This window comes from Thunnus thynnus, chromosome 18, assembly GCF_963924715.1.
Source record: "Thunnus thynnus chromosome 18, fThuThy2.1, whole genome shotgun sequence".
In the NCBI taxonomy this organism is placed as follows: domain Eukaryota; kingdom Metazoa; phylum Chordata; class Actinopteri; order Scombriformes; family Scombridae; genus Thunnus; species Thunnus thynnus.
In genome coordinates this window covers 5,862,746-5,888,324 of record NC_089534.1, presented here as the reverse complement: position 1 = coordinate 5,888,324, position 25,579 = coordinate 5,862,746, and the positions used below count along the sequence as shown (strand labels likewise).

Here is a 25,579-nt window from a genome sequence, read left to right as displayed (position 1 = left end):
ATATAAACTGAAATGACATGGATGTTTAGGTAACACCGGCATTATTTTAAGGAGAGGTTCTTAAGGAAAATCTAATTTCAACCACTTTATCATTTTAGTTTATATTGTGCATACATGGTGCATATAGTTAAATAAATTTGTGCTTAAAGGACTAGTATGTAAGATTTAGTGAGCTCTATTGTCAGAAATGGAATAGGTCCCTCATAAGTATGTTTTAATCAGTGTATAATCACCTGAAAATAAGATTCAGTGTGTTTTTGTTACCTTAGAATGAGCCCTTTATATTTACATAGGGAGCGGGTTCTTTTCCACGGAGCCCGCCATGTTGCACCGCCATGTTTCTTCAGTAGCCCAGAACAAACAGACCAAACACTGGCTCTAGAGAGGGATTTTCGCATTTTTTACGCATTTTTCAAAGTTTTGCAGCCCCCATAGGCTCTCCTACATGCTTGAAAGTGAGGGGAGGGGTATTCAGATGGTTGCAATCTGCAGCCTCACCACTAGATGCCACTAAATCCTACACACTGGTCCTTTAATTGAGTGACAATGTGTCAACAGCTCATTAGGTGCATTTCCATTTCCTTGTTTTTATTTGCATTTTCAATTTGTGCATAAAAAACAAGTGGAAACACTAAAAATTTAAAGAAAATTCTTGTTTTTTATGCTTGGCTGAGGTGTAAAAGTTGTATCAATAAAAGCAAAATGCGACAAAGTGCAATGTAAACAGACTTAGTGGATAAATGATGATGTACATGAAGAATGTGACTTAAACGTCACTCAAGCTTCCACTGAAAAGACGCAAACATTAAATCTGTGTGGAGCGATGAGGAGGCTGTAACGTTTCTCAAATCAATACATGAAACAAACAGAAATGACATGTTTTCCACATGGTTTTCCATCATTTGAGCTTTGACTGCTGCTCTTCTTATGATGTCATCTCATTGTGTTCTCTTCTTCTGCAATAATTTAATATCACCAAATAGAGAATTAGTGCCACCAGCTGTTTATCAGCAATGACCCAACTCCTAATATTCGCAAAACAATGGATGGAAATCTTTTTTTGTTGACTTTCTGGAAATTTTGTTAAAATTTGCCTTACTTTTGGATGGAAACCTTGCTGTTTTTGCTGTGATGGTCCCCTAGATAGTTAATCCGACCCCGTTTGTCATTGTAATCACTGATAAATCCATATCCTGATAAAACAAAACATTTAAATTCTGATCCCATGTCGAGTTTACTTATGCAGCCCAAAAGTCACAAATTTGTCTAAGAGGGATTTACAATCTTTATGACATATGACATCCTCTATCCTCGAGATCCTCGATCCAGATTAGAGACAACTCCTCAAAATACCCTTCAATGGAAAAAAGGGAGAAACAGAGGATGCAACAGATGTTATGATACAGAGCAGATAAAAGAAGCCATAGAAAAATGACACAATGGAGAAATAAAGTCCAGAATACATAATGTTAAGATAATATAAAGCGTATGGAGTGAAAAGTGTGATTCTGAGTTTCTGGAATGAGCGTACACCCACTAAACCATGTTGAGTGTCTGTCTGTGCTCCTACTGACTCATGAATGCAGCGGCTGTGAGACAGCCACACAGTGAATCAGTGAGTTATGACTCCCTTCATTCACAGCCCACTAAATGCTTGTTTCAGGAAGCCATACATTAGAAGGCATTCATTTAATAGATCTTTTTTTCTCTGGGGGACGAGCTGCTCTTACCGATAGCTGCACAATATGGAGGCACAGAGATGATGCAACACACAAAATAATGGCAGCTTCTGTACAGCCACAATAGCTGTAGGAGTGTAGGGATGGTAGTCCACCATTTTAGTCCAGACTGAAATATCTCAACAACTGTACAATAGATTTGCATGAAATTTGGTCCAACCATTCATGGTCCACAGAGGAGAAATCCTGCTGACTTTGGTTATCCTCTGAGTTTCACTCTAGCGCCACCATGAGGTTGACATCTTTGGTTTTTAAGTGAAATGTCTCAACAACTATTGGCTGGATTGCTATAACATTTGGTACAAACATTCATGTCACCATTACGATTAGTTGTATCAACTTTGGTGATCCCCGACTATTCCTGTTGCGCCATCATCAGGTTAAAGTTTTAATTTGTCCAATATTTTGGTTCATGAATACCTGCCAAACTGACATGATTGTACTTGTTAGCATGCTTACATGCTAAACTAAGATGGGTTGAGTCTAAAATCGCTCCCTCCTTCACTCATTCACTACTCCCTATAACAGACACTCAATAGTTTAGCCTATAGTGAGCAGCAAATGGAGATTTCGGACACCCACTAAGCATTATTATCATTTTGCATCATTACACTGTCACCTGTAGAGTCACACAATGTAATTTCACATCTATAAAATTATGGGATTGTTAGCAGAAAGTAATGTGCATGTGATGGACACTGCCTTTTCATTCCATTATTTGAGTTTTTTAAGCAACAAAGATAGAGATAGCAGATTACCACTTTTAGCTCAAGGGCACTGATGTGACATCACACGGACAGGGCAGGTCTCTCCCCTTAAATATGGAAAACATGGCCCATTTGATCTATGTGAAAGCCAAACAATAAACAGAGGGGCTTTTTGGCTCGACCTTCTCTGTGTTATTGTACCCAGCATGCTTTGCCCTGCCCAGATCTCCCGGGACCTTCCTCTCCATTAATAGCTTTTCTTTCCACTGTTTTCATTGCAGGTTATTTTAAAATCCCACCAAAAGGCTTATTCGTTGTGAACATCCAGGCAGCAGAAACCAAGACTGTGGAGTTGGTCATTTTCACTGAATATTCAGTAACTTCAGTTGTATATCAAGATAGAAACAGAAAAGAAAAATTTGAAGTTAAAACCCTGAAAATCCTCCCAAAATTCTGGGTTTTAGATGTCACCTTTGTCAGCCTGTCTGTCAGCAGGACGTCTCAAGCTCAAATTTATCAACACGTTTCCATGAAATTTGGTGGACAGCTCGGCGCCACGCCAAGGGACCACTGATTGGGTTTTGGTGATGATCCATATCTGGGATTTCTACCAGTTGTTTTAAATCCTTTTGGGATGCTGAAAGGGTCAAAAACATATAATTTACACTAAAAATGTTGTGTAGATAGTACACAATGTGGTGAAGAATTGTTGCTGTGTCACTTTTGGTTTGTGATGTTGGTTATGTGGTCGTTTAGCAGTATTAATATTTCGTGGTCTGCAGAGATTTATTCCCCATCCTTCGGTAACCCCCTAACTTTTGTTCAACGTCACCATGAGGTCAAACTTTCCACTGAGGGCCATGATAAGGTATTTCAAAAACTAATGGCCTGGGGTTTATTCCAAGAAGCAGGATGACTAACTTATCTGGACAACTTTCCAGAATCAAAGCCAACCCAGGTCTTTGTCAAGCCCATTTTTCAGATTTGAGAGTTTTCAAGTCCAAGTTCATCTTTTTTATTTGTCATTTGTGCAGAATAACATGTAATCTGTACAATGAAATGCTTAAAATGAGGCTCGGGACAGCAATGCAGGCAAGAGTAATTACAATAACACAATTACACAATAACAATAAGTAAACAATAAGTAAGCAAAAATAAAACAAACAAAAAAATAAGACAGAAAAACTACTACAGATAAGGAAGCAAAGTTATCCAGCTAACTGTGCGATTTTGGGCTGTCTGAAAGTTGACAATCCTGAGAGAACCGTGGTGAAATCTTTGGTTGTCGATCTAAAACGTTGTCCTTGATTCCACCATGAGACACATACGGTGACCCCTAAAGACAAAGCAAACACAAGACTGAAAGCACAAACATTAAGAAAAACACGCTCAAATAATCGAGAAATGCTTCAAATACCAAAACATATTTTAAAAAAAAGGGAAAACATGTAAAAAGAAGCGCTCTGGGCTGCTTAAGTGACACCATCAGGTCAAACTGACCATTTTGAACAGACTTTTTGAAAGATATCAAAAAGCAATAGCTGGATTTTTGCACCACCAGTAGGACAAAATTCCTACTAGATCCTACAAGATAGAGAAGAGATTTACTGTGTTGATACTCAATTTTCAGTTTTCTCTCTCAACTATGAACACAACATACATACAGAATTAAAGAAAAAACCTGAATTAATGTGTAGAAATGTACCAAATTCAGGTGCTTCCATACAGATCACTTGGGGAATCTGAATGGTTTGTTGAGTATAAAAATGATGTGAATCAGATCTCAAACCAAGCGACATGCTGGACAGCGATCTCCACCTCCATCATCAAAACACAAAATGAGGAAATATGTTTCTGAACAGTGATGTTCATCCCTCCGGTAGAGTTCAGAGACTTACAGAATCTATGAGGAGGAGCATTGAAGAAGCTACTAACACGCTTAATGTTCGGATTTACTTTCATTCGTCACATGTCTGGAAAGTTTTATCTGCTGAAAACACTCAATGAGAGACAGATAACCTCGTTGTCTGGTACCATTCAGTGAGCCATGCAAAAAGTACCGAAAAAGACATGCTTGTTTTATTAAAATATTAACTGCAGGGGAGTTAAGCATCTTTTCTCCTCTGACCTTCATCTGTACTTCATCATCTCTTCTGATAAGTTTTCTGTCAATGTTTGCCTTGAAATCGGCTGCTTCATGTTGCAACAGAGTCACTGTGTCTTCCAGTGGCAGCCCAAGGCCAGCTGATAAGAAGGGAACCATGAGATCATTCTGCTAATTCAGCTCAGTAATCTGTGAGGGATGCTAACAGGGGGACTTTTAGCAGAGTCTGCCCTCTTGTTTGGTTTCATAACAGCAACTGATGTTCCCATGACAGCATAACAGGGACCAGAAAGGAGGACTGGGTTTGTTTGGGTACAGTTTCCCTTTCCAGGAGGGCACATTAAACAACTGATAACATCATGATGGATGACTCTGGGAAAGATGTGATGTTGGGGATCCTGCAATTAAAGCTCTTTGTTGTTGCAGGTTCACAGCTCCTCTCTGAGCCCCCCAATAAGCAACAGAATCATGTGAATCGTTGGGGGTCACCATGCTGCTTTTCTGAATAAAACTAGAATTTCTGAATTCGTGTCACATGAGGAGACTGCATCACTGTTCCAAATTACATTTTTCTCCTCAAGAAAAGCAGTCTGGCTGCCAATTTGTCCAAGTGCCCAAACAAATTAAACCTATGCAGCGTAGAAAGCATCGTACCCAACTATGGGCATGCTAACATGTTTACTTTAGCATGTTAGCATGCTAATGTGCCCCTAGTGTGGCCATAAATCAGCCAAGTATCCCTATGAATTATGTTAATGTTGGACAATTCCCTACCTCACCATTTATGTCCAGTGCCAATGCAGGAAGTAATGTGTTCTTTATGAAGTGAGGTGGAAAGAAACAGTTCGGAGGTTGGCCGTGTAGCATGAACGCCAAGTTAACGCTCACCCTTTTATTGACCATAACTACGACCTTTCTCTAATCTTAACCATACTGTAGTTCCTATGTGCAGATTTGTACAAAGGAAAAATTTTGGCAGCGCGGGCAACAATTGCATTGAATGTCAGGCGATAGGGTTGTATGGACTTACAGTCTTTAAGTTTAAAGGCTCCTGCACACTATTATCAGCTCTTAAAACAATACTCACATGCCCATATATACAGTAAAAATGTACAAGTGTTAGTGGTCGCTGCCATTTCTCGTGTCCATACTGGCTTTAAAGAAATCCCTTTCTAAAGCGATTTCAATAGAAGATATGTGAAAAATGCAAAGTAAAAAGTACATTTGAAGCTAATATGATGCTTTAGCAGTCAGAGTAAGTCAAGTCGAGTAGGTATCCATGGGGTCCAGGTGTAAGTGGATGTGTAAATAGGCTAAGATGTTAGCTGTATAAACTTTATAAAGTGATAAAATGTCGATGGTTTTGCTCTGCTGCCCCCAAGAGGCCAAAATACAGCTGTGATAGATGATTCTATAGTACAAATTAAAAAGTAATTCGCTAAAGCTTCTAATTTGTGAGATAATAGGACACACTCAAGAGCCTAAATTTAGCAGATTCTTGCTATTACTGATTTTTAGCCATGCTAGTGGGCAATGTTGTTCAGTTAGTCGGTCAGTCCGCCACTTTGGTCCAGACTGAAACATCTCAACAATTATTCAATGGATTTCCATTAAATTTTGTACAGATATTTAATGTGTCCAAAATATAATTCTGATGACTTTTTTGATCCTCTGATATTTCCTGTAGCGCCACCAGCAGGTCAAAGGTTTCACTGACTCTGTGAAATGTCTCGGCAGCTACTACTGGATGGATTGGTAAAGATATTCATGGTTCACAGAGGATGAATCAGACTCTGGTGATCCTGTGACTTTTCCTTTATTGCCACCAGGAGGTTCACATTTGTAGTTTTGAGTGAAATGTCTCAACAACTATTAGATGGATTGCTAAAAATTCTGGTATAAACATTTATGCCCCCTTAAGAGCGAATTATTGGTGAATCATTGACTTTTCCTCTAGTTCCTTCATCTGGGCGAATGTTCAATGTGTCCAATACTTTGGTTTATGACCAATTCTTATCAGCCTCAGCTGTATTGAGGTGTGTTTAGTGCTAATTTGCAAATGTTAGCATGCTACCATGCTAAACTAAGACAGTGAACATGGTAAACAACCTGCCACAACATGCATCTTGACTTTAGCATTTAGCTCAAAGAGCCGCTAGCATGGCTGTAGATTCTTCGTCTTGTACTATTTTGTCAGATTTAAACTCAACACAAAACCTTCTCACGGATATAAAGAAGCTTCATGCTTACTTAATAAATTTCTATGTCTTTACTTGTAAACTAAACCTCTCCTCTGAGGCCTTTAGGAGTCTTCTCTGAGGCCACTTATGGGATGGTCAAAGTTTATTCCTCTCTTGTGAGTCATTTCTCAAGTCAGTGACAGACATAATTGCTGGTAGGCTGACCACCAACCACTTAAGATTCATCAGCGTTCGGTAGCTAAATGGCTCGTAAAAATGTAAAATGACGCAAGACGAGCAGTGACCATACCCTCTTTCACCCTCGTGATATTCTGCTCCCCTCTCTTTACTCCCAGCCCCCCTTTCTCCTCTCAAAGTTTATGAGGGAAGTGACCTCATGCTCATTCCATTTGAAAGGCATGTGAGACTTGGCCGCTTGTCGGCTGCATGTTGGGAGTGATGTCAGCTTTCTGGACTGGTCACCACTGATTAGAGCTCTTGCACAAACCGCTGGGAGGATAAAAACCTGCCTTGTCTCAGCCCATGAATTCCCCCCCAAGACTGACGTGGTCTGGGAATATAGTGTAATTTGGACTGTTAAAGCTGCTCTGAGCAAGATTTTTTTTGTGTACTGGCTGCAACAGAAAGGAGCATTAAGGTGTCATAATGGGACATTGGCTCTTTGTTAAGGAAATTACAAATCAAATCTTAACCATGAAGATATTTTCTCAAATAGAAACAAAGAAGTTCTTCATTCAGGCAAAACTCAACTGCTTCCAAATGTGTATATGTGCTGATAGACATCTTAATCATGAATACTGAGCTGCAAGTGTGAGAGGCTGTGAATAAAAGCATCCAATACTAGAAAAGTAATATAACACTTGAGCTTCTCAGGTCATTTTTGAAAACTTTCTGCTCAACCTTAAATCTCTTAAAAAGGCTACATTAGGTTGGAGAAAGATTGTAGTTTTGGATAAATATTAAAAAGTAAACACATTAAGCCTCGTGTCACCAATGACTTTTTCAATATTTGACCAAGACCACCATCATTTCCCTGACCTCTAACATGCTCCTAGAGTTGACTAAACACAAACATAAAATGTTAATCATGCTTTATGATATATATTTGGCAGATATATTCAGTGGCAAAGCCTTGCAGCCATTCTTTAAAACGTTTCCTTATTTTGTTAAAAGGTAAAAGGTGGATTTGTGTTTCTTTCAAAAACATATTTGCTCTTATAAAGCAGTAGCATATAAACTCTGGGATGACGTTGTAGTCTGTCACACTCATAATATAAACTGTTTACATATGACAATGACTTCATGCCTTTTAAGGTCATCTCTGAAAATCTGTCCATTTATATTGAAACAGAAAACAAAGTTGTTGAATCTTTTTTTTAATTTCTTTCTGCTGGAAACCAGCAAAACCTTTCAACAACAGAGTTTTCCAGCAGGTTAAACCTTCACTCTGGTGGACAATTTACACTGAACAGATTTAAACTTACATATCAGTATATAGTATAAAATGGTAATCATGGCTCATATCTGCCACCCTGCTCTGCTGTCAATCAAACCACTATTTTATACTTGCAACATAAACCAGTTGAGGTCAATGACATCATGAAGCTTATTTTTTCATTTATATATTTTCACTTTGTGCTTTCAGGCAAATAAACTACTATCAAACAGTGATTCGATTGTGTCATAATTTCCAGCTGCACGAAGGCAGTAATTCCTGCGCTGCTGCACTCAGACTGTAGATCAACTTACTACACTTACAAGATCATCTGACAACTTATACAGATCAATCACAACAGCTGTATTGTGATCGGCTGTATTAGTAAGGCCAGAGGAACTCTAGCTCTACCTCACTGAACAAAAATACTTGTAGCATTTGGTAATGTTTATCCATGAAAGGTCAGGATTACAAACGACTTTCCTTCTTCTTTTCAACAGAGATGTAGATAACTCTGAAATAACCTGCCTGCACTGAGTCCAAAACCTCTGACTCGCTTTTCACGCTTGGTTTTACATTAAACTGGGCTGCATTCATGTTTTCTATTTTTGGCGTGGCCTGTTCAGGGCCCTGCTGCTCACTCATCCGTGGAGCTCTAATACCTCCATGTAAGGTCGCAGGTAATGATTGCAGGGTCGTTGCAATTGAAAGGCAGAGGTCGTCTGCAACATGATACTGTGGATAAACCTGAATCTCATATCATTTAATGTGTGTAGCCACTGAAGAAACCTTACTGCTGCTGCTTTTATCTCCTTTCAGCTGTCAACAAGTGACTTTCTGACTTTGTGGTTTAGACACACTATAGATTTTAATTAAAACATCTCATTCCAGAAAAGGTTTTTAATACATTTCATGAAGTATAGATGGAGGATAATCCTGAGAAAAACAGTTTTAAGTCGACTAACGCCTTTTTAACCCTTTTAGATCACATCCTTGGTCATATTGTGCACTTATTTAACAATATATGCCCAAAAATACAAAAAAGACATTTCTTTGTATTCTTATATAAAAAATCCAATCATATTTTTCTTCGGCAAAAGAAAATACGACGTGTGCTTATGTAGGCTCGAACCAACCAATTTCAACCAATAATATCATGACATCCACCCATCAATCAATCTTAAACTTTTAGCATCACAGAGCTGAGATTCATTATGGCCTGTCTACTTTTCAACGTTCAAATCAAATCCTCCTCCCAACGTTGCGTCCCATCTGTCTATCTCGTTTCACTTGGAAATACGTCACGATATGCAAGTTAGATACTCACGAAATGTTGTTTCATCTGGACTTAAACCATATTTTGTTAAAGTGTGATATAGCACCATTTGTTGTCATAATTGCAATAAATTTGTTGTGGATTCAACTCGTAAAACGTATCAGATTAACATACCAAATTTGGTGTAATTTAGATATTGATGAGCTAGATTTTTTCCCCCCAAAATAAGCCTGTTAATAAAATGTAGCCTGAATATTGCAACTACGATATAGCATTTCACAATGATGATTACTAGCATTTAGACTCTGCAGCAAATTAGTCATTTTGAGACAAAACAGAACTGGTTAACAGAGGTTGCTTTTGCATTTTTAGACACTCTAGCTGCATGGCTCTGGATGGTAATGTTAGTGGTCAGTCCACCACTTTGGTCAATCAGCTCAACAACTGTTGGATGGACTGCCATGAAATTTGGTACAAATATCTGTGGTCCTGAGACGATTAATCCTACCAACTTTGGTGATCCTGAGTTTTCATATAGCACCACCAGCAGCAGTAAGTTTTCACTTATTCAGTTAAATTTCTCAACATCTACTTCATACATACTTAATAGTTGCACTCTGGCCTGAATAACAATCTAATCCAAACTGGGAACAAAATTTAACCGCAACCTGAGCTGGATCGCTATCACATCGCCTCAGCTGTCTTCATTCAGCCGCCCGCTAGTCGCCACAGTTAGCAAAGTTGTTGTGGAGCGTAGGAGTAAAATGTCTTGTTCAAAACTAGCGGATACAAAAAAAAAGAAAGGTTGACGGTGAAAAACATGCATTTAATGATGACTGGACTAAGAAATATGTGTTCATTTTGCCTGACGGAAGTACTAAATTGTTGGTGAACACAAAACGCCACTACAACACCAAACATGCCTGTTTTAAACAAAACTACTCTAAAAACATGAAGGTAAAAACCATGAAACTGAAACAGTTGAAGTCGTGATATCAAGCAGAAAAACTGTAAAATGAAACATTTTCAACAGTGAATACAGTGAAGAATTCACTAATGAACACTTAGATCAGTGCCTCTCCCTGTCCATTGCATCCTTTTATGCTCAAGTTAAAAGACTCGGTTATATAACGAAGGTCTCACACTAATATAGAAACGCTGTATGGTATGACATTCCCATCAGCCCCAGTTGTACTTTGTGTTTATTGATAAATAGAAAATGGAAGCTCGCAGTGATTTAAAAGGTGATACAGACTAAACCTGGATGAGTATCTCAGGCTTATTGTTTCAAACTCAGAGTGCAGCTGAGGACACACTCACCTTCCTCTCTTAAAGGTGAACTACTGATAAGAAATGTGAGATGAACTCGTTAAACAGTTATATAGAAGATGTTCCGCATTCTGTCTGGATATAGAAACAGTACTTTAAATGACACGTGCCGGCGGACGAGGGTCGATTATGATCCGTCTATTTCGGATGTAGCCATGACGTGCTAAAGATGGTAATGTGAGACTGTAGTGACATTCAAGCCCCAACTATAAGTGTCACTATTTCAAGCACGGGGTGCTTGATAGACTGATATTGGTCAAGCACTGTACAGTACATGTCAGCCTGAAATGTCGAGTGGTTTTCCATGGATCCATAAAACTTCTGACTGACACACTGATGCAACAAAACTCTACTGGTTTCCTCACTGTGACTTCTGTGGTTTAGAACATGTTTTTGGGGGTATTTCTGTGTTGCCATATCATTCTCGGTGCAGGTATATGTGCACATTCAGCATTTTGACTGGTGCAAAGTGGACGCCAGTGCAAGGGTTCACTGTGATTTATGAGCTCATTGGGCCTCTAAACTGCTTGTAACCTTATGACCTTTCCCTTACCGGGTTAAAAAGGTTGTCTGCGACTCTGATGGATCTAGTTGGATGCATATTAGAAGGAGCTCTGGAGCTTTTCCCCTTGATTGAATCACTACTCAAACCCTTGTAAAGTTAAAAATGTCAACTTTTCATTTTTTTTGTTTGATGGCCATGTATCTTTGAACAATCCTGTCTCCTAGAAATGACATTCATATACGACTAAATTGCAGCAGCAAATACGCTTTGCTAGAAACGTAATGCTGGCTGAGTTATGTTTTCTCTCAACATTGTGAGAAAATGTTAATGTATTTGTCAAGTTGCAAAATGATACTGAATATATGAGTGCATAGTTGTTATTTTCCACCAAAATATCTGATCTTGCAGTAAAATATCCGCTAGTAGAAACTTTTTATGGTTATGTTTAGACTCTGGCAGTAATTGGTTAAGGTTAGAGAAAGATCGTGGTTTTGGTTTAATACAGAAAAGAAACTTGGATCCCAACATACTGATTAACATTTAAACAAAACATCAATCTTTCACTAACTGAAACCAAAGTCCTTTTGTTGCTTAAACCTGAACACACACAGGACTCAGGATGTGAACTTCGCTCTCTGGTGTCAGAGTCCGGCATCTTGTTCGCCCCCCATCCACCTCGACTTCAGTGCTTCATTCATTTGAAAAAAATATTACCTGTAAACATAATCCAGGCAGAGATTACATTTGTCAACGCAATGTAATTGGGAAAACAATTTAGTTGTATATGAACGTAATTTCTACGAGACGGGGCTGCATTGAACTGTAAAATTGGAGTAAATATATATATTTTCACCTACTTTCCTATGTTTGCTTTTCTGTTTATATTTGTTGTCCTTGTTTTAGCTATACAGTATGTCTATGTGTAGCTTCCAATCCCTTTTATGCCTTAAAATCACTGGTTCTGGCATTTCTTAAAGTCATACAGCGTCTACATACAGTGTTTCTGAAACCATGTGTCACAAAGACAACAAGTTTCACATCTACGTTCTCTTGCTCGTGTTTAAAATATATCAACAATAATCAGTGAATTGTTATTTATTCTTGTCAGCTCCATAATAGTTTGTCATTGCTTCTCGTGAGCGTTGTGAAACACGCGCAAACAATTACTCTGGTATGTACAGATGGCGAGATAATCAAAACTATGACTGTCAGATAAGAAGAGCATGTTAGAGTTTGCCTTGAAGAAGGTCTCTGACCCCTGAAGCTCTCTAATTAAAAAGATTCTTGCACAGATTTGAGTGTGCAGATGCTTTCTTCATTCAGTTTTATATATATTTTTTTTAGTTCCAGCACCTCTCCGGCAGCTAAGTCTGATAGCGGGTATTTTTTTTCTATTTAAGATAACAAGAGTACAAAACAGCACAAAGCAAACAGCTACCACAGTCACATTTTCCTACTTAAACCAAACAAAACAGTTTGGTAAACGTTTGACATCATCACAATACTTTTTGCCTCGGCTTAATTTATTCTTTTACTTTTACTGTTACGATCTAAAGAAGAACAAAACCAGTGAACCTAATAAAGATCAAATAATAATAATAAACGCTCATATGGATCCTATAATTACATTTGTTTGTGTAACATTCTTCACAAAACCATGTTTTAACAAACACAGAGTAAGACGGAGAGATATTTAAATTATGATCACAAGAAAACAAAGGTTGATTTCTCAAAAATAAATTAGTTGACTCAGTTTTTAGCTGAATCTAATCAAACTTTAGAGCTTCTTGATTTAATCGATTAGTATAAATTCAACCATGGATTCGACTTAATGGCCGAATTTTAGCTGTTGTATCGTTGTGTGTTTCATGTGTCTTCCTGTAAAACAGATTAAAACTGAAGCTAAAGATATAATCCTTCAATTGCCGAAATAATCTCACCGCAAAGTCAGTTAAATAGCCGTACTGGAGCTTTCAATCACATCGCGTGATCTTCTTCCTCAGCAGATAGAGTTTGCTCAGTTCTCATGCTGTAGATGTTCATTTTTTCTGGAGTTTTCACTCATTTAGGTTTAAAAATCGAGCTTGAAAACAGCAGTCGACATGATTATATCGCCACAAGGTCAATTAAGTACTGTACATCATAGTTGACTTTACTTAAGTTTATGTTATGTTTATGTTATTATTTTGGATTAATGCAGGATTAAAGTTTATCTTTATTACTCCAGAAACTATTACTTTTATCATCATTTACAGCACTAATATTATTGTTTATGTGTTGCTTTGTCTTGTCAGCTTGCCACAGGGTTATTTTAGTCCCTGCTGCTGTTGTTTTATGGGGGAAAGGTAACAACTGGTGTACATAGTGTGTCTGATATAAATTCTCAGAGAGTCAAGTTACTTTGTTTACTGTCTTGCTGTGTTGGTCAAAGAATATTTATTTGAGTAGCCTCACAGGCCAGGGTGATAGGAGAACACTAACCAGGATTACAATAATAATCCACCGATCTGTAGATAAACCAGAAAATCATTCACACTAAATCTAATTTCCCCGTTGTGAATACACTCAAACTTTGACTCTTTAAAAGGCAGTTTGACCTGCACGTGAACCCGACGGCTCATGAGTCGTGCAGCTTTTCCACATCAGTACAGCCGAACGTCACGTGATGTGGCTAATAATCACAGACATGACTGTTGTTGGAATGCTGCTCTTTTTTCACGAGAAACCACCTTATTCATCCTCGGGCGGCAGCAGCAGCAGCAGCAGCAGCAGCAGTAGTTACCTCCCAGATTTCTCCCACCACTCGCATTTTTTTTTTTTACAAGCTCAGTTGCGCAGAAATAGACCTCCAAACAGTCAGGGGCTCCCTGCCAGCTGAGCTCATAGAGGAGGCAAACTTTTGGCTGGTGGATGGTGGAGGTTTCCCATTAAAACTACGTCTCCGCACTGAGATGTGGTAGCTATTTGGATAATTGTTGCTCTGTTCAGCCACGGCATAGTGTTGCTTTCTGATGAGGCAAGTTTATATGCGTTGCGCCTTTCAACAACAAGGGAATTCAAACCACTTTACATCAGGTGTAAAAAAGGCATTAAAGGCAAGCTATAAAAGAAATACAGGGTAATATAAAAAGACATATAAACGGGATTTGAAAGAATAAAATAAAAGACAATTAGCTAAGAGAAAATAAGCACAACTCTGTGAGCTAAAAGATGAAAGAAATTAACACTAAACAAAAATGAGCTGAAGTGTGCAGAAAGGAGTTGAAGTGTATGAGCTGAAACGACAATATCTAACAATAACTGTAAGCACTCAAATGAAGTGTACCAAAAGGAGTTGAAGTATATTAGCCGAAAGGATCTGAAGAAGTCAGTTGATTCTTTGTGGTCGCTAGGACGGGAACAGGTGGATGCTCGGGCTTTTGCAGTGGTTGCTATGGCCTTTCTATGTGGTTGCTAGGTGGTTGCAATAGAGACGTCACATCCACTAGCTTCTGTAACTCAATGCAATCTCTCATTTAGCGTTGTTCTCATCTGTCTTTCTGGAAAAAATGAAGCATGTTCCTGGAGTTTACTCTCTATATTCTCAGACCGCTCGGCTCCACTGCAGCAGCTTCTATCAGAAATTTAAACCTTTGTTATTTTAACAATGTTTTTGTTGTGCGCACAGATAAAACTACAGCCCCCATTAAAAGAACTACAAGTGCAGCGGTGCATATACTTACGTCCATAAAGGCAATAACATGCGCTCCTTGTAGAGCTGTCAGGAAATTTAGTGCTGGCAGCAGTGGTATGATTTTGTGTTTTTGCTGCAGAATTGTTATCATGAGCAAAATTCAACAAAGAAACCAAACCGTGGATTAATGACAAAGTATATTCTATATGCTGTATACTCCTCCTGCTAACTGCCTCCTTCCTCTGAGGTCTTTGTATCTAAACTCTTAACATCACTCCTGCAGCACAGATGACTGACTGCATTGCTTTCCCCCTTATGGTGAGTTACAGTGACAGGCCGGAGCTCTTTAAACCTCCTCACAAAGCTGCTCGCTCCCATATATAGTCATATCTGAAACTACATGCCTAAATCATATTGCACATGAAAAACACAAAGTTTCAAGAGCCACAAAGTTAAGTTGGTGGATTTGGACAGCTGCCATGTCTTACAAAGCAGACCTCAGGGAGATCTGTGCAGTTGCATTAAAGTCATGTCTTATCAGACGTCATATTTTGCTTCACATATGAAGGCTCAGGACAGTTTCTAACGATTAACAACTTAAAAATTTAAGAAAAGGAACTAAAATAAACATGCAATTCCTTTATTGTGATGTATTTCCTGTTGAAATGAAATGTTGATGCTGTTGAAGTCAGTTTTATTGGAAGGCAGGAACAAAGGTCAGAGGTTATTTTGCTGATATAATACACATAAAATAAAAGTATTCATTTAGGTTTAAATAGATAAACAATATGATACCAAAACATAGCTAACAAAATGAAAAAACTTGTTTTTTGTTTCATAAGCAGTAGGCTAATTGTTTTTTGTTTGTTATTTGAGGTCACTTAGGGGCAGCAGAACAAGCTGTAAACAAATCATTGACATATTATCACCTTATGAAGTTGCTGTGGCAGTTGTGTTCACAAACCATTGCCTATTTATAGATCCAGCAGACACAGAACAACATTATCATCCCATTGGAGTCGTGTTCTCGTCCATCTGATGAAATCCAATATTTACTCTCCGTTTATTTGGCTCTTTAGCTGCTGGATGTTTGGCTCCGTTCACCAGCTAGTCACTCACTTTAGTCAGGTTTCCATCCAAATATCATTCAAATTATAACCAAAATTTTAGAAAATCGCTAAAAGACAATGCAAATTCATTTGCGTTTCCATACGCTACTGTTTTGCAAATATTAATAGCTGAGTCAAAGTAAACAACTGGTGGCGCTGATTCTCTATTGAGTGCAGTAAACCACAAAAAGAAGAAGATGGCGCAACACGATGACATAATAAATAGATAGTCAAAGATAAAGTGCTACATATCTAAGCGATGGAGAGCATGTTGCTTTCATGTAGGTAATTGTCAGTGTATTACTTTGGGTGCACCAGTGGTGGACTTATTTAAGAACTGTACTGAAGTACAATTCTGATTGTACTGAAGTACAATTTCACTCATATGTTCAGTATAATTACTTGTACTTTACCTGAGTATTTCCATGTGATGCTACTTTATACTTCCACTCCACTACATTTCAGAGGGAAATATTGTACTTTCTACTCCACTACATTTATTTGACAGCTTTAGTTACTTTTCAGATGAAGATTTGACACAATGGATAATATAACAAGCTTTTCAAATGAGATGAAGATGAAACCAGTGGTTTCCAACTTTTTTGGCTTTTTATGTCTTACAAAAAGCAGTGTGATGTTCAAATGTTCAAATGATCCAATATTTCAGCAAAAATCAAAGATTAGAAAAAAAGTCCAAAAACTGAAAACAGATTTGTGTATCAGAAGTTTGTTTTTTCTTCTTTCCTCTCCCATGAATCATCTCACGACCCCTCAGATTTATCTGGTAACCCTTTGGAGGGGCCCGACCCCTAGGTTGGGAACCACTGGACTAAACTAGCTAACTGTATATAAAGTAGTTGAAACTAGCTCCACCTCCAGCAGCTACAACAGTAACATGCTGCTCTAACACTGATGCTTCACTATTAATAATCTAATGATGTCATATATAATAATATATCAGTCAGAAGGACCAAACCACTACTTTTACTGCAATACTTTAACTACATCAAGCTCATAATACTTATGTACTTTTACTGTAGTAGGATTTTTCATGCAGGACTTTTACTTGTAATGGAGTGTTTTTACATTGCTGTATCCACCACTGGCGTCACCAATGCTAACATGTTCTGTACTGCAGTAAACTAAGCTAATTATGTCATGGTTGCTCTTAATCATGGGATAATGAACAGGGAATGACAGCCATTGTGTTGTAATGGTGTCCATTACATCCAGATAAAAATGACTTACCACAGAGGCCAGAAATGCTAGTGTGACCTATATTTACCTCATGATTCATTACAATATGAGCTGAAACAACTACAAAGAAACACAAACAAATAGATATTTAGGTATGTATTTGACCTCTGTTTAGTCCACAACTGTTGAGATGTTTTAAGCTCACCCAGTAAACAGGGAGTGGCTGTTTATTTACAACAAGTAGTGTTGTAGGACTGTAAGAGCTGCAGCTGTGAAGTAAAATGGAGGTTCAGGCATCCGTGGGATTGCTGATGGCTTATAAAGTGATAGCCCTGGAGCTGCCCCTCTGGACACAAGTGGGAAGACCCTAAAAATACCCCTTTTAAAATCTCACCAAACAAACAGCTGCGATTGCTGCACAGCGTCCAGCTCATAAACAGAGGCGAAGTACGGCCATTAGGTGCATTTACACTGTAGTAGTCTACACAACAGATGAGTGCCAGATGTCTTTTTTTAGTCAGATGGCAGCATAAACCTTTCCTACGTCTGACCAGATAAACACACTGCTGAGCCACATTTAGTCTAGTTTGTTAATAGACGATACTAATAGCAAAATATAACGCTAAGTGTTAGTGTTACTGTTAGCATATCAAGCATTATGCCGTGCTCACATCATGTTGTACAAACTATTATGAACAATTGTGGGAAAATCAGTTCACTTTATCCTCTAAGTTGTCAAAGATATCACGAATTTCTAACAGTTTTGACATCTCCCACTGCAGAAAGAATAAGCTTAGCTGTTCCTGCAAATTCCTGACAATTTACAATATGTAACACAACAGAAATAGCTAACTTAAGCTACATATATGGATCTAGAATTAAGGCTAGTAATGCAACGGGGTAACTATCTTGGAATAATGCATGAAAGCTCCCAAGGAGTTTTCCTGTTTCATTAGCTCTTAGCATTAGCGCTAATGTAGCATAGCTATTACCACGTTAGCATAGTAACATTACTGTGTTTGCATGTAACAATAAATGCTAACATTGATATGTAAACGTGTTAAGTGAGCATTAGTGCTGGCATTGGACATAATAACGTTTACATATTGTCATGCTAATGCTAATAATACCATAATGCTAATGTGAACTGAAGTGTTGGAGACTGATTGACCTGTTGGTGGCACTAAATGAAGTCAAGGGATTGCAAAAGTTATTAGGATTCATCCTCTGGGGTTAATGAATATCTGTAGATACAAAAGCAAAATTCACAGCAATCAATCCACAGATCAAAGTGTTGGATTGACAAACTGAACAACGGACTGACTTGCTGCAGAGCAACACTGTTAGCATGTCTATAATATGAGCCATAATAAGCTTTTTTCTACTCAAATTGATCAGAAAACATCATATCTGGGTTCCCTGTAAGAAAGAAAAAAACTGTTTCAACAATTTTTGAATATGTGCTATGCCAGACATTTCATCAGGACGCAGCCTGCTTTGGAGACAATTCTGGGGTCGGACCTGTGACCTTCTTATTATTGGATTTGCTCTCTAACCGCTTGAACCACCCTGCTGCCAACATACCTCCTTTTCCACTTATCCACCGTAGGTCTCGTGTGTCGACCATGGGCCACAGCTGTCTGAGGCTGAGAAGTAAATCAGAGGGACCAGTTTAACCTCATCACGTCTCTATAAATATCTCTCCTCAGGGAGGAAGAAAGATTCAATATACCATTTATTTGGTGGGTTATATTTTTGGTTTATTTACATTTGTTCCGTAAGAGTTTGACATGTAGATAGAGGCCACAAAGCCATCATAACATGAAGGGCTCTTTCACTGTGGTGGTTGCCAGCATTATAGTGTAAACAAATATTTTAAAGCCTCAAAATACATGGAAGACTTGCAGTTAGCCATTATATACTTAGAGCTCTCATGTCATAAGCTTAGATAGAAAACTGTACTTTATAATTATGGGTCAATTTCTATATATAGAATACATGGCCAAAAGTATGAGGACACCTGAGCATAATATGAAGCTTCAAATGAGTCAAATCAAGTGCATATCTTTCAACATTAGTCTTTTTATTGCCAAAGTCCCTCTTTTTGTTATTATACTTCCACCACAGTATGAACAGGAGGAATGATTACAGCGAGAAAAACCTCTTTCAGTGCTCATATGGACAGCTGACTGTTGTTTTAAGACAAACTTGAAAATTGTGAACCTGTCCTTTAACAGATAAATGATGTTGGGCGATAACGCTAGTTCATCTCAAAGTTGTCGTTGAGGTCACAGCTCTGTGCAGACCAGTTAAGTTCTTCCAAACTTAAAGCAAACTGGGATAACAATTTTGTTGTCTTCTTCTTCTTCTTCTTCTTCTTCTTCTTCTTTGCACCTGGCTTTGCCATGTTGAAGAAGAAAAAAGCCGTCCATGAATTGTTGCCACAAAATGTGAAGCACACTATTGTCTAAAATACAGCGTTAAAGGGGGATTGACTGACTCAAGTGATGTCACTTGAGTTGGCGTCGGTTGGGGCGGAAGACTAAGTTTGATAAGTAAAAAAAACTGGGGGTGTGGAGTTAGAAAGAAGTGAGGTCACCAGATCTCTGTAGCCCGCTGCTTATCTCTGCTGGAGGCTAGCAGCTCCAGGATAAATTAGCCACTACTAGTCGAGTTGCATTGTGGGTAATGTAGGCACTGAGATTTGACAAGGGAGAAGAATGGTTGGAATAAAAAGGACAATATCTCTGGTTCTGCTGCATCAATTTTCATCCTTTTTGTTACTGTCTATTGTGAGATCAAGTATTTAATAGTCATTCTAATCATAGTAATAAGAATACACATAATAATGATAAAAAAATTAAATAAAACATGACACAAAAAGATAAAACATCTTAAGTGTGTAGTGCTTAAATAAATAGAAGTGCAAAGTGACCTGAGTTAGTTAAAAAAGTGCAAATGGCTGAATAAAAATGCATTACATACTGTATGTATACTCATATATAGATAGATAGATAGATGCATGCACACACATAAAGAGTCTGACAATGTTGGAGGAGTGCAATGTTAAATCTGTAAAGTCTCTCTTTTAAGCAGCGCCACACCAAAAGTACAAGATGTCCGCATACTTTTGGCCATGTAATACAAGTAGGCAAAGGTGGGAAATAATAAAAGTTACTGGTGATTTCCGTGGGTATTTCCCTTCCCGTCTTTGCACTACTGGAGTGTCATAATGATTGTAAATCTATCATCAGTACTTGACAGTTCTGCATCACTTTGTAACGCTGATACACTCTCAGGCTGTCTGTGAAATGACGCTGTGAATCACAGTTCCTCTCTGGTGAAGGTAAACTGTTTTCACCATTGACTATTTATATACAGTCAATGGTTTTCACAGATGAGTTTGCTCATCTGGGAGTAGATCCGACACCGTGCTGGCATGTGGAGCCTCAGTTTAATTGAGACCTGAAAAACCCTTTGATGTAACACTTGGCAACCTCAATGAAAACTACACAACATGTAAACAAACAGTCTCTATTTACAGGCCTTATAGTCGCTGTTTACTCAGTTTACCAGTTGCGCAATGAAGGTCCACATTTATGGATATTTATTAAAAAAGACTTGCCTCAACAAAGTGTTACATTGTCTTATATTAAGCTTGATGACAGTGTCTTTTTAGTTCATCAGTGGGAAAAAATACAAACATTTTAGTTGTTTTTGTGATTTTTTTGACATAAAAAATGACATTAAACTTTAACGGAATCAGTTGGACAAAAGTTTAATTTGTTATACAATATAATACTTTGCAAAAATACAAATTTTATGCAATGTGCAAAGAGGAGCAGCTACAATCTGTTGAAACATGGGGGATTAATGTTGTATGTCAAAGGCCAGAAGTTTGTTGTTTGGCCTCTGTTGACCCCAACTATACATGGTAGTACTCCAGAGCTGGAGTGATTAATCAATTAGTCAGTTGACATCAAAATAATTGGCAACAATCTTCCCAGTTTTCCATGATAGTAAACTCAACATCTTAGTCAGACAAAACAAGTATTTCAGGGAATAAGATCAACATTTTTCACTATTTTCTGACATTTTATACACTGAACAATAGATGGATTATTAAAGAAAAGGCTTACAGTACTCCTTACAACTTTACAACAAATGAGCTCAATATAAACTAAAACTACTAAAGTCTTCAAACAAAGTTCCTCTTCAAGACCAGGAGCACAAGATGGAGGACAGAGGACGTGTCAGAGTTCAGATTTTGCCTTGCGTGCAGTCGCCCAGTTGGTAATCCAGCCTTGGTTGAGGATATCGTGACAAGACTGTAAAAACTCCAGTTCGTCAGTTGAAATGAAGACCTCATATTACGAACACAGTCTTAATTTGTATTTTAAACCAGTGGGCAGGTGTATCATTTTGCATAACGTGTATCTGAGTGTTTGTACAGTAAGGGAGTTATTATAAAACCCCTCCGGCAGTCCATCGCGGAGGGCTTGTGATGTGGACTGACTCCAGATCCTCTCAAAATTATTCTCCCTGTGAAGCCCAAAACCTCCAGCTGCTGCCTCGAGCTTGTCTTGGCTTCAGATTTCATCCTCCAAACTCTACCTTCCCTCTTCCAGTTCACCGATCCCATCATCAAAACGAAGACAGTTCTGTGGTTTGGACGTGTGGGAGATCTTGGCGGCTCCCCTGAAACAACTATTAATAACAGGCAGCAGTAACGTGGTTGCTACCACTTCGCTGCCAGGATTCTCTCAGACTGAGTCACGGACCGCTTTCATCCAGACCTCCACACTTGGAGAACTTTGGCCTCGTTTAGATCTGATAGGCCATAACCTGCTCTTTTCTCAGGACTCCCAAACATCAACCTGCCCAGCTGACGATTTCGTCATTGTGTGTTTGTTTGTGCTCAAAAAGCATCTGGAACAAATTTTTTTTTCTTTACAGCTTTCAGTTTTTATGCAGTTTTTATGCAACAAAGTCCAAGAAAATATGAGGTTTGCTCCAATTCTCTTCAACTAATTTCAATAATGATCACAACATTAATTCATTATCAGTAGGCTATCAATGCTATGTATGAAATCAAGATGGTAAAAAGGTTTAGGGCTTTAAGTAATTATTGTTTTCAACCAATCTCTTAATTATTTTCTCAATTAATTTGATTTATTATTTTTTTTTATAATATAAATGATTGGTTCTGATCTCTGTTGGTTTGTGAAACTTTATTTTTCTGACATTTTAAGACTGCCTCGGTTTAATAAAAGCCAAACACATCAATAAAATAAAAATACTGTTTATCTTATTCAAAACTGTTTATTCATATCTCGGACTTCACTGAAGCTGCACTGTGATTTTTATTCCCCTCTTTTATCTGTCTTATTCTATTTTATCTAATTTTTTATATCCTATTTTAATTTACTCTTTTAAAACCGATTTAAATGTGGCCTTTTATGTTGTCTTGTGTTTCTTTTATGTCTTTTCTTAATGCATTTTATGTCTTACGTGAAGCACTTTGAACTGCCTTGTTGTTAAAGGATAAAAACGGAGTATTTTGATTTTGATGTTTGTCCGTCACATGACTTGTTTAATTGGTAGATTAAATCAATGCATATATCACATATCACATGATAACTATTCCCATTATTACTTTTACTTTAACATAGGACACAGTGAGCTTCTGTCTCCAAAAATTCACTCTTCTAAGAATCTGTTTGGTCAAGCACAAATTTGCTTCATTGAACACAGAGCATAAATAAATAATTTTCATGAGGTTCCCTTAAATTTTTGTTTTTAACAACTGCAAAAAAAATAAAATAAAAAAGGAAAAAAATGGAAAAAAAACAAAAAAATAAACCTGTAACTACTCTCTGGTGGACATCTAAATATTATATACCAATTTATCTGCAATGGGCTAATATTGGCCAATATATTGGCAACACATACTGTATATTTACCAACACATTCAGAATATTTTATGTTGAAATTGCATTAATTATGATGTAAGCCCCGATAGCTCACGATCAACATACTGTCACACTGTCACAGTTGTTGTCGTCCAAACAGAGATTTGCTGGGTTTAGTTTTTGACATGTAAAACTACAATAAAGCAGTTGTTCTCCAGTTAAAAGCCTTTACAAAACCATGCTGGTGCTTTTGTATGTTTAAGCCCATTAACTATTTTACATAACTGCCTCACAGTTTCCAAAACACACCGTTAGTTTCTGGATTTACTCGAGGCAGCTCTGGTGGCGGTTCATGTCAGGAGGTGATGAAAATCATCTTGCGGAACTTGAAACTCGCTTAAGATGCTGTTGGTAATCCATCATGGTGAACATGTCATCGCCTTGAATTTCCTGTCAAAATCATGCTATGATCACACAGTGAGGTGCTTTCGTGGTGCATTCAAGGACACACAGATTTGAGACAGGGCTGCCAAAACACTCATGCATTTATAGACTATGTTTCTGGAAAATCAAGCCAAGAAGAGAAACAATGAGCAAATGTGGACGTTGTTGAAAGGATAATGAAGAATTTGATTGTTTTTTGTATTACAATGTTACTCTGAAATCTGGGAGCACCCATAAACACACCAGCAGTGAGTCTTTCCAAAGCAAAGCCCTCTTTAAACTGAAATACTATACACCAAAACATAACTATGACAAAATAATAAGGGTGACTAAATGTTCACTAGCTTCAGGCCTTGGCAAGTTGATTTTTATAGTGTACTGAATAAACCCAATGGTGAGCAAGAGGGCTGAAAAATAATCTAAATGATTGACATATGCCCTCATTTTATAGCATCTCTGTTTCATTTTTTGGCATCCATTTCATCCTTTCTCTCAGGAAAAAATGCGATCCAGGAGCTGCACTATGGAGAGTCCAGATGACGGACACATCACGCCCGCTAAAAGTTTTATCAAGCAGGAGGAGGAGAACACAGAGCTGACAAAGAAGAAAATGAAAGTCCAGCGAGAGGAAAAGGACGGGAGGACAGGAGTGTCGGGGACACAGAGGAAACCTCAGAAACCCGCAGAGAGCAGGAAGGAGCTGTCCAAGAAGGACTTGCTTCAGCTGTTGGGAATCATGGAAGGAGAAGTTCAGGTACGAATTAGGTTCTCTGTGATTTATCAGCCTCTGAACTTTAATGACAGGTCAGAGGTTTTACATCAGAGGTCCATACATCCTGTCATTAACCACACCAAACCTAACCCTAAAATTATAAGGATCACTATAAATTAGTACGTTATTCTCAATGGGTTTTTTTTTTTATATAAATGATGGATAAACTACATGATTACATGTAAGAAAAAAGTTGTCACTGGTGACTCATCAACTCTGCAGCTCTGTGTAGATGTTAGCCTCTTGTTAGAAAAAAAAGAGAAAATGAGAGAGAGAGAGAGAGAAAGCAGCGGTAGAGCGAGCTAGAAAGTGAATGAAGAGAGCGAGCTGCGGTAGCAAAAACAAAGCAGTGAATCGGATAAATAAAATGTTATTTTCTGATTGTTTCATGGCGGGTAATGTTTTAAAGCACAAATAAACACACCCACACCTCTGCACTACCCTAAAGGAAGGTGCCGCATTATTGGATTTAGTGTGAATGCAGCCTTACATGTAACCTAGCTGTATGAACGGTACTAAAACAAAGTTTACTTTGCTTCACCATTGTCATATTAGTAATTTACATCGCCACAAACAGATGTGCAGCTGTGTTTTCACTGGCTTCCAAAACAAATGCACACACTAGCCAAGATCAAGATCTTTTCAACACAAGGCGGTGGTGCTTCATTCCAGGAAACACTACCGGTTTTGTCCACAGGGGTCGCCATAATCAACACAACATGAAAGTTCCTTGTAGTGGCTTTAAGGTACTGGTGATTTTCTTGGGTATTTCCATTCCCATCTTTGAAGTGGTGGAGAGTCATAGTGATGGTAAATCTGTCATCAGTACTTGACTGTTCAGCATCACTTTGTAACGCTGATAATGATGCTGTGAATCACAGTTCCTCTCTAGTGGAGGTAAACTGTTTTCACAGATGAGTTTGCTCATCTGGGAGTAGATACGACACCGTGGAGCCTCAGTTCAATCGAAACCTGAAAAACCCTTTGATGTAACACTTGGCCAGCCTGATGAAAACTACACAACATGTAAACAAAAAGTCTCTATTTACAGACCTTATAGTCACTGTTTACTCAGTTTATCAGTTGCACAATGAAGGTCCACCTTTATGGATATTTATTAAAAAAGACTCGCCTCAACAAAATGTTGCATTTCAGGAACTTTTGTCTTATTTCAAG

The 25,579-nt window shown here is 38.1% G+C and overlaps 1 protein-coding gene across 3 annotated transcripts in view; it reads left to right on the top strand.

Annotated features, from left to right (window-relative positions):
- Window positions 1-25,579, top strand: part of filip1b (filamin A interacting protein 1b) — a 49,502-nt gene that overhangs the window by 1,230 nt on the left and 22,693 nt on the right. For all 3 annotated transcript variants that reach the window (XM_067573111.1, XM_067573110.1, XM_067573109.1), the window contains exon 2: window positions 24,128-24,385. In XM_067573111.1, the coding sequence (XP_067429212.1) occupies window positions 24,134-24,385 (252 nt within the window). In that variant the 5' untranslated portion in view covers window positions 24,128-24,133. The remainder of the gene's footprint in view (window positions 1-24,127; window positions 24,386-25,579) is intronic.